The sequence below is a fragment of the Nannospalax galili genome, unplaced genomic scaffold, assembly GCF_000622305.1.
Source record: "Nannospalax galili isolate Female #2095 unplaced genomic scaffold, S.galili_v1.0 scaffold816, whole genome shotgun sequence".
NCBI lineage: Eukaryota > Metazoa > Chordata > Mammalia > Rodentia > Spalacidae > Nannospalax > Nannospalax galili.
In genome coordinates this window covers 730,544-740,872 of record NW_008338116.1, presented here as the reverse complement: position 1 = coordinate 740,872, position 10,329 = coordinate 730,544, and the positions used below count along the sequence as shown (strand labels likewise).

The following is a 10,329-nucleotide window of genomic DNA, read 5'->3' as shown; positions in this document are numbered from 1 at the left end:
CGGGAGCCCGCGCCCCTCTCCGCCCTGCACGGCCTGAAGCGCCGCGCCAAGGCACCCCCGGGCTGCCCGCTCGGCCTCGGGACCGCGGGCATCAAGAAGCCCAAGGCCGTGAGGAAGTTGAGCTTTGCGGACGAGGTGACCACGTCGCCGGTCCTCGGGCTGAAGATCAAGGAGGAGGAGCCCGGGGCGCCGTCGCGGGTCCTGGGCGGAGGCCGCACACCGCTCGGGGAGTTCATCTGCCAGCTGTGCAAGGAGCAGTACGCGGACCCTTTCGCCCTGGCGCAGCACCGCTGCTCCCGCATCGTGCGGGTCGAATACCGCTGCCCCGAGTGCGACAAGGTCTTCAGCTGCCCCGCGAACCTCGCCTCCCATCGCCGCTGGCACAAGCCGCGACCCGCGGCCGCCAGCGCCTCCTGCGCCGACGGGAAGCCTCCTCGCCCGCCGTCTGCAGACCCCGGGCCCATGGCCTCCTTCCTGGCAGAGGGCAAGGAGAACGGCCGTGCGGAGCGGACCGACGATCAGCACCGTCAGGCCAGGGACAGCTCCGCGGAGAATCAGCACCAGGACAGCGCCCTGCGCCTCGGCCTGCCCGCGCGGGCACACCCGGAGCCTCCGCCTCCGCAGGTCCCCTTCCCCGGGGTGGTGCTGGGGCGCCGGGTGCCTGGGCCGGGCAGTGCCGCTGTTGGTGGGGCATCCGAGATCTTCGTGTGCCCGTATTGCCACAAAAAGTTCCGTCGCCAAGCCTATTTGCGCAAGCACCTGAGCACTCACGAGGCGGCTTCTGCTCGAGCGCTGGCGCCCAGCTTCGACTCCGAGCGCGGGGCCCCTCTCGCCTTCGTTTGCCCGCTTTGTGGGGCGCATTTTCCGTCCGCGGACATCAGAGAGAAGCATCGGCTATGGCACGCTGTCCGCGAGGAGCTACTACTGCCCGCCCTGACTGGGGCTCCTTCGGAACCGCTGGTCCCTGCAGGGGCATCGGATGGCAGTGCTCAGCAAATCTTCTCGTGCAAGCACTGTCCGTCCACTTTTTTTAGCTCCCCCGGACTGACCCGGCACATCAACAAATGCCACCCTTCAGAAAGTCGGCAAGTACTGTTGCTCCAGATGCCACTTCGGCCTGGCTGCTGAGGGCTGAGACCAGGAAGAGTTCGAGGCTGGCCTTGGAGAAAACATTATGGGAACTGCGGTGGGGCTTTTTTCAGCTTGCAAGTTTACTTTCCTCCCTTCCCATACTTTCCCACCTCAAACTCCCCCACTCACATTGCGCCAGGGGAGCAGACAGCGAGTAGTAAAACCCCCTCTAGCGCAGGTATGTATTTGGTATAAATATTGACATTCTCGGTCAAAGGCTGCCAGCCTTAAGCTCTCACTTTCCCGACTAAAATAGGATTTTCCCATCCTTCAAACACTGGAGACCCTAATGAATCCTATGTGGTTTGTAGTTCCTATGGAAAGTCGCAGTGAACGCGTGCATGTCTCAATGTCTATAAAAGCTTCTACCCAAAGTGGTAGTCACCAATGTTTTTTTCTCTTGCCATCACAGGCGCTTATGTCCTTTCTGTCTCAATAGGGTCAGATTTCTTGCCTTGTATGTTCTGTGAATCAAGTTACGTGACGCCAAACTTACGGGGGGGGGGCGGGGGGGGGGAAAGATTCAAGACCTGTGTCCATAGGCAGGAAATTTAAGAGGATGTTGCTGTTTGGTGTAAGTCTCTCCTTGAAACTTTTCTTTTCTCAATTGTATGTAGAAGTCTGTTCTTAAATTAGTTTTTGGAAGTGGGTAAGGTGCTACTTACCGGGAAAGAGCCAATACAGCCTGAATTCTTCAGCTATTTTGTATGCAACATTTGGGAGGAGCTACTTAAATTTCTTTACTTTTTTTTTTTTTTTGAAATACAATACTCTTCCTGAAGTTTGACTGTTTTAGTAAGGTTACCCTCAAATTGTTTAATGATTATACTGTAAATCTCCTGCTGCATATTACACAGTAAACTGTTCGACTTAATACCTATGACACAATGGAGCTGAATGACAACTCAGTCACTCAGTACTGTTTCCTTCTGAGGAGCGACTTTTGAATTTCTTCTTGTAAACCATATTCAGTGTACATTCTCTGTCTATCCCCTAATAGCCAGAGTTTCGATTCTGGTTAAGCATTGCTTGACAAATAGATTTGTAAGATGCTTACTGCCAAATAAATGTACATAGACTGTGCTTTGTTTTTTTCTGTTTGTCCTAAGAACTGGTTGAACAGTGTATCTTCAAAGTCATTATTTCTTCTCTCCCCAGTGCCAGTATTTTACTTTAGAATCTTAGTGACCCATTTTGACACAGCACACAGGCAGGCAATATTATATTTTGCAAATGAATGTAATGGTGCTGAAATGAGATAGGAAATTCTCCTTTGAAGTCTAGCTACAGACTGAGGCTCCACAGGAGAGTATGTACTGAAACTCTGAAAAACACTCCCCAACAAAGCCACAGAAGACATATCTTAAGTATTTTATCAAAGAAAGCTACTGAACAGTGTTATCTGGAGATTGCAGAAATTATACAAATAGTGCTAATTAATTTCACTATTTCAACTTGGCATTTTCAGTCCATTTTGTTACCTGTTATCAATCCATTAGCAACATGTAAAGTTTGGTTTTCCTATGAATATTTCTTCCTCCTGCCTGTGGGAAGCTGCCCACATGTTTGTGCAGGCTCTGCTATCTTGCCCACAGACTCTCACTTGCATGTTTTTAAGCATTCATAGTAATTTGTGTTTTTATCTAAGAAGTTGCTTAGGAAAATTTGCTGGATAGTGTAGTGTTATTCCCGAAAGCATGCTAAAAGCACTGTGAGATTTAAGCAAGTGCTCTGGGTGAAGCTTCTGACGGGCCTCAGGAAAGCATGAGACTTGTGTTTGCAGTGGCAATGGTGCAATCTCTGAGAAACACATGGGCTCTATGCAGAAAATGGAATTTAAGTTCCCTTTTCATGATTAGCTAAGATAACCTAGGGCTATGCTTTACATCTCCTGATTACTTATACAGCCCTGTTTTTAAGTCTGAAAATATATGAAATAGAAGACGATGATGGACAGGAAGTGCGAAGAATATTTTTATTGTTTTATTAAATACCATGTCATCTTTTTTATTCTGTTACAAATTTGTAGACACTACATGAATGATACATAATTTATATTCTGTGGTTTGCCAGTATGATGTATTTACACATGCAGTTGGGATCCATGTCATGCTAGATCTCCTTAGACTATGCCCATCTGAAACAAGTAAGCTGCTTACTGCCTTCAGGGAAGCCTGAAGGCGGAGGGCAGACCAACGTGCACCTGCAAGTTCAGTACTAAAACGAGACTTAACTTATAGACTCCTGGGTCATGCTCCCTTTTCTAATAATACACATAATTTGAGCAAAATATTTATATCAGAAAAGGTTTCCCTCCTCCTCTCCACCACCACCTTTTTGGTACTTAAAAAAGAACATAGACACACCAGGATCCACTGGTTAATAATAAAGAGCTACAACCTCAAAAGAGAAATAGCTTTTAACGGTGGTGCAACATAAAAAGAGCAGAACATTACAGATTTGGAAGCTAAACAAGAATCAAAGCTCAGCAGTGATTTTTCTAGTATTGAATGTGTTATCATTCTCACAGCCAAGAAATGAGACTCTGCCTTGGGAAGAAGAAGTTGATGCTAAGATAATTTCCATTGGAATCTGAGATGCTATGTGGTCACTTGAGTGTTTTATTTTCTTAACATAAATAATCTGTACACATCCTATGTACTTAACAGAGTTGCAACTTTAACTTTTTAAATGCTTAAATTAATCTTACATTTGTAGGGCTTGGGGGGGTAATAGAGTGCTTGCCTAGCATACTTGAGATGCTGGGTTCCATTGAAAAAAAAGTTTACATTTGTAAAAATTATGTATTTATTGACCCATAAAGTTGCAATGAGGCACAATAAATAACAGAAGTCTCTCTGTCCAATTATATTTTGGCTCAACATTAATCACAGACTTAAAGGTAAAACTACTTAGACATAATTATCTAGCAAAGTGAAGAGCATAGAATAAAACTTCTACCCTCTCAAAACATGGCAGTTTGGAGTGTGGAGGAAAAGACTGAACTAAATAAATAGCTCAAATTTAAAATATTAAATTACAAATTATTTTAAGTCCAGTGTTTTCTCAAATAAATGTACAGGAAGGAACACGAACATCACAGCAGACAAGAAGGCCTGAAAGGTTAACACGTCCTTCATGCCCCCATGTCCACTGCTGACCACTCCTGGGCTGCTTGTCTCCTCAGGATTTATTGGCTGAGCCAGAGGAACGACGCAGCTTCATGGACATGCGGCTTTTGCTAGTTCGAGGAGACATTGGAGAGGCCAGGTCAGCCCCATCTACCTGTGCTGCTGTGGGAGCTTCACTGGGTAGGATCTCTGGATAGGAGCCTGTAGAAAAGAGTGAGCAAGCACATCAGTATTTGTCAGCCTCTCACACCATAGACAACCCTTCTACTGCTAGTCTGGAGCAAGGATCCCAACCGTTCATGAAGTTTTCAGAGGTACAAAAACAAGCCCCAGACTCCATTGCCCAAACAGCCTTCTAATGTATTTGAAACCCATTGATTTGGTGGCTCATGTCATCATAGTGAAGAAGGCACCAATCATCTCCAGAGCCAGAATCCTAGAAAAAGCAATGGGAAGCAAAATCTTTGGGTCAGAGAGAACAGTGAACCAACACACCACTGGCATGCAGGGAAGGGCACAAGGAGAGAAAAGAAAGACTAATCCTATCTCCAGGCTTTAGGGTACAACCCAAAACGGAGCTTCACTGCTCTAACTGCAGGAAACCAGCACCAAACATTTCCAGACACTAGGCTCTGAAAAGGAACTTGGCACTTAGAAGACCAGGCGAGGTACTTAGAAACTCTTGGGAGAGAAAGAGGATAGGAATTTTCATCTGAAAGTCAGTGAGAAAAGACAAACTGACCTCAGAAAATGTCAAGTTAGATCTAAGTAATACTTTTGCACTCATTAGTTTGAACTTTTGCAGTTACCCTCTACAGTAATCATCACCACAATTAGCAGTAGTACAGAATTTTGAAATAAGCAAATCAAATTCAAACAGGAAAATCCTTTGTATATTTTATGAAGCAGTTTTTCAGCTCTTACTTGAGTTATAGGAATTATGATTCTCCATAATACAGCAATATTACAGAACCATGAACAACCAAGTCTCCAAAATATCTTTTGAACAAATGAGAAAGACAGTAAAAAGAAAAGTTTTCCAAAGTGGGGAGGAAATCTAGAAGCAGAATAAAATTTTATGTGTGTTGCAAACAAGTGAAACCACATAGGCCACAGACCTAAACTTACATTTCTCCTTATTTTGAAGGGGCTTTTGGCACATCTGTTAGCCAATGCAGAACTTCTCTGACACTTTAGACTTGGAAATAATGTGCTAGCACTTCCATATAATGAAATGCTCATGCTTAAATAGAAGTTATAAGTACTTATAAGAGAAAAACAAAAGTGTTCGATAAAGAGCGAAAATCCTCTTGAGATACCTCAAGAATACATTTCCACAGAATACTTCAGAGTACTTTAAAAGGCAAGTGGTATAATTATACCCAGGGACAAATACACATTTCTAAGAGAAAATATCTAGTCCCTCAGAAGCCATGCCTACTGCCTGCTCCAAGCATCTTCTCTAATATTTCCTTTCTGAGATGAGGCTGCCCTACAAATAAAAGAGGAAATATTTTGTTCAAGTTTACTCTTCTTAAAGATCTGAACTGGTTCATAGCAGACACAAACTAGAAAATCTAGCAAAATAACCTGTAGCCCATTTAGGGAAGCCCTACAGATGGATGGCAGCAGGACAGTGAGGAGCAACAGCTAATGCGTTTCTGGTACTACACCACTCCTGGCCATCATGGGAGGCCTGCCCAGGGCTGTGCCCCTTCAGGTGGTCAATGTTTCTAGAGAAGGTTTTGGGAGGAAGAGAACTACCATTGCATTGCTTTCTCTGTTGTGAATGAAGAGATGGAATTGCAGGCAGAAGCAGGGGAATGAAAAAGGATAAAGATGGAGAGACAAGGGCAGATCTTACAGATGTACCCCAGGGCAGAGAGTAAGCAGGTTTTGATAGTGAAATAGAACTGGGCATGCAATGAGTTAGGCTGGTGATGTTTCACAATGGTCAATGCTTTGTCAATTCAAATGTACTTACCAACTAATAAAGCAAGTTCAAATAGGAAAGAAGAAAAGAAGAAAAAAAATCTGTGAGAGATTCTACCAATATCTATCTTTTAATGTGCTCACTGCACTGGTGTTAATTTATCTTAACATTCAGTCATAAAATCTTTAGATATACATTGCCTATAGCCACATTAAAATGAAATGATTGCAATTAAAATAAAAATTTAAATTCCTTGCTACACTAACCATATTCAAGTGTTCACCCACACAAGGCTAGTTGCTACCATATTTGATACAGCAATATGTAACATTTCTGTTAGCATAAAGTTTCACTGAAGAGTGGTGCTTCAGAGTATCCCAACTAAAGAGCATTTCCTCACCTAGTTCTTCAGGAAGACACTGACCCCACAGCTGTTTCACCCACTTCCACTTCACATTCTCCTCCTTAACTACACTCATTCCTGAAAACCTTTCACCACCTCTAACAACAGTAAAGAAAGCCAATCTTCTTCAGATGTCTGGGTACATATCCTGCTTTTCCATTTAGAAGATAAGTATTTTCCTCAAAGCCAGTAATTCTTCCACATCTTTCTCATGCCTTCAAAGTGAATTCTTTACCTAACTGACAGCCAGGATTTTTAGTACATGGTATAGTTATCATACTTACATTTTCACAAACTGTATTGGTGGCACACACGCAACATATCAAAACTCTAAACAAATCATGTGTGTGGGTCAGAGGACAACTTGTGGAAGCTGGTTCTTTTCTTCTACCATGTAGGTCCCAGGGATTGAACTCAGGTTAACAGGTTTGGTGGCAAGTACCTTCACCCACTGAACCATCGCACCAGCCCACCTCTCGATTTACTAGTTGTTTCCTCCTGGCAAACTGACTGGAGACATTTTTGTTTTTGTAAAATGGAGACAACAGTTACCTTGATCATGTCAGAAGAGAGATTAATAACTATGTATGTAAAGAGCCAGGAGTGTATCAGGTTCCATAATAAAGGTATTATAAGGCAAAAAGGGACTCTGAATCAGAACAGATGAGGATTAACAGGAAGGGTAGAAACTAGAAACATTTCTGGAGAAAATGACCACCTATAAACTAGAACCATTCAATGTGGAGAGCAAAACATGTACTTAGGGTTAATTCTGGGGAAATCAAAGAATTTATCTTTTCTTCTGTTGATAGTGTTATAAAAGACAACCTTGAAGGTCAGATTACCATAATAAACTTACTGCTTTTACAGAGTTAATGATTAGTATATGGATCTAGCACTAACTTGTCATAAGCAAAGTTAACACATTATTTGAAATAAAATAGTATAGAAATACAGGCAAACACATAGCTTCATTTTAAGATATTCAAGAACTACTATTATAGACATAGAAATAAATCAGGCTAAGCTTATGATATTTTATCTCCTTCTTACAAATGAGAAAAGAGGGCTTGGAGGATGGCTCAGAGGTTAAGAGCACTGGCTGCTCTTGCAGAGGACCTGGATTTGAGTCCCAGCACCCACATGGCAGCTAACAACCATATGTAACTTCAGTTCCAGAGTATCTGATGCCCTCTTCTGACCTCCTCGGGCACTGCATGACACAGGTGGGCACTGCATGACACAGGTGTACCCTACCTACATGCAGGTAATACATTATACACATAAAATAAAAATAATAAAATTTAAAAATTTTTATAAAATGAGAAAACTGGTATAGGACAGATTCATTTCAGTTTATGTGAATATAAATGACAGGGTTACAATTTAAATCTGGACCAATTTGACTTCAAAACACATTCTTATTCTTTGGTAAATCTACAGCTATTAAAAAAAACGATTGTTCAATGGGTAGCAAAAGTAGAGCCCTAAAAATAAAAATCTCTAACAATTTCTACATTGTAAACATGGCAGGTACTGGGAAACTTCTTGTTCTCAATCTATAGCAAGAATGTTAAGAAAATGAGCTCTGAAAGCAGACAGGGTTAGACCCAGTTCTGGCATCACCTGTGTGATGGGGATAGGTTTCTTTTTTCTCTTTATATTTCCTAGAACTGTTGTGAAGATGAAATGAAAGGATGCACATGCCAAAGCACTTAGCATGGTGACTGGACCCCAGTAACTGCTCAATTATTACTTTATTATTTTCTTTAAACAATATATATTTCTTTTTTTTTGGTTGTTGTTGTTGTTTTTTGTCTTTTTCAGACCGGGTCTCCCTGTAGGCCCAGCTGGCCTTGAACTCACAGAGATCCACCTGCCTCTGCCTCGCAGTGCTGGAATTAATGGTGTATGCCACCATGCCCAGCTAAAAATATATCTATTTCTAAATTTTATGTGTATGAGTGTATTGCCTGCATGTATATAAGTGCATCCATATTGTGCAATGCCTGCAGGTCAGAAGAGGGCGTCAGATTCCCCTGGAAGTGGAGTTATGGATGGTTGTTAGCTGCCATGTGGGTGCTGGGAATCAAACCTGGGTCCTCTGCAAGAGCAGCCAGTGCTGTTAACCACTGCGCCATCTCTGCAGCCTACGGTTCAGTTTTCACATAGAACACTCATTTGGATGTAAAACTATTTAAATGAAAATAAAGTAGACGCTGGAGACATGGCTCAGCTGTTAAAGGACAGGAAAGTTTAAAATAACCAAAAAATTTTCATTTATTATTTTTATTTTATCTATTCTATCTACACATGGCAACACAGATCTTGTGAATTCATAACAAGATCACAGCTAGACTGAAGGGTGAAGTGACTATATGCTATGTTAGGTCTTCAAAATCTAAATTATTCCTGATTTTGATAGCACATAATTAGAGTATTTTTAAAATTTCTAAATATGAACTTGTGCAACACATATTTTCTAAAGGTAATTACAAAAATGGTGTGTATACAGATATATGTACATATATTTGTGTATATAGAGAACATAGAGAATCAAATACCAATCAATTCTTTAATTATTAAAGAAATAAAATATCAAATCTGTTGAAAAAGAAGGTATCTCCTGACTACTAGAATAACACAGTCTTACAAATAATTCTAGATATACCACACAATATTTATGATTGATAAAGTAAAAAAAATACCTACTTGAAAAATTATGGATGTACTTTTAATGCTCAAATTGGAAAAGACAAACAAATTAGAATTTATTATACACAATCAGCAAAATAGAATTCTGTTTCTTAATTACATTCTATAATTTTTTATTGAAAAAATCAGGACAACAAAAATTCAATAAAAATTAAAAACAAAAAGAACGAAAACAACCTTGGGGCAATGTTGGAAAACAAGGCAACAGTGGGGACAGTAAGGACACTTTGAACCAGCACTACGCTCCGTCCAGGGACAGGAATGGCTGGATTTTAAAGTTTACAGTCAGAAGAGAGGTGCTACACATATTAAACTTTTTATATTTTCCACATTTATGTCCGACGAAGATAAAACAATTTTCCTGTAATTTTTAAAAAATAAAGGACAAGAACAATCTAATAATGTTGTAATGTAGTTATGGAAGATCAGCAAAGTGTGACATCACAATTCTTCCCTCAATGACCTTAGGGACAAAAATAATTTCCCTTAAGTATCAGTCTAGTGCTACAGACAGTACATATTGAGAAAATATAGTTATGAAATTTATGGATCAATTATGGTATTCCAAAATCTTTCACATCTATTTAAATAAAGTTACATTAAAAATTTTTTGATTAAAATGTCATCAATGTTGATACATCACTGTTAGCCAGAAAGTTGTAGATGATCTTGAACTGAATTATGCAAATACATACATACATACACATATTTTTTCTTTTTTGTTTTCTCTTTTTTAGTGTTAGGGAAAAAATTCAGCTAGGGTTTTGAGTTTGGTAAACATGTACTCTAACACTAAGCTATCCCTCAAGCCCCCTAAGAAAATCTTTTTCAATATTATTCTATTGAGTCTAAAATTATGTGGTTGGCAAGGAGGAACATAAACTTAATTTCAAATTAGATTAGTATTGATTACCACTGTTTTATATACACAGACTATCTAAAGTTGATTCTCAATTGCAATTAATTCATTTCTTCAATGGGGAAAACAAACTTTATGATTAAAAAACAAATTTAGC

The 10,329-nt window shown here is 40.7% G+C and overlaps 2 protein-coding genes across 13 annotated transcripts in view; one reads left to right on the top strand and one right to left on the bottom strand.

Annotated features, from left to right (window-relative positions):
- Nucleotides 1–1,128, top strand: part of Insm2 (INSM transcriptional repressor 2) — a 1,576-nt gene extending 448 nt beyond the window's left edge. Inside the window, exon 2 of the mRNA XM_008832918.1 lies at nt 7–1,128. Within this exon, the coding sequence (XP_008831140.1) occupies nt 7–1,128 (1,122 nt within the window). The remainder of the gene's footprint in view (nt 1–6) is intronic.
- Nucleotides 1,129–3,083: 1,955 nt separating this feature from the next.
- Ralgapa1 (Ral GTPase activating protein catalytic alpha subunit 1) overlaps nt 3,084–10,329 on the bottom strand; it is a 276,016-nt gene continuing 268,770 nt past the window's right edge. For 5 of the 12 annotated variants that reach the window (XM_029563444.1, XM_029563445.1, XM_029563449.1 and 2 more), the window contains one exon: nt 3,093–4,463. Coding sequence is in view for 5 of the 12 variants with exons in the window: in XM_029563447.1 (XP_029419307.1) it covers nt 4,315–4,463 (149 nt within the window). In the remaining 7 variants the exon portion in view is untranslated. Of the gene's footprint in view, nt 4,464–6,246; nt 6,250–10,329 lie in introns of all 12 variants that reach the window. The other 7 variants (XM_029563450.1, XM_029563452.1, XM_029563448.1 and 4 more) reach the window with 3 other exon arrangements.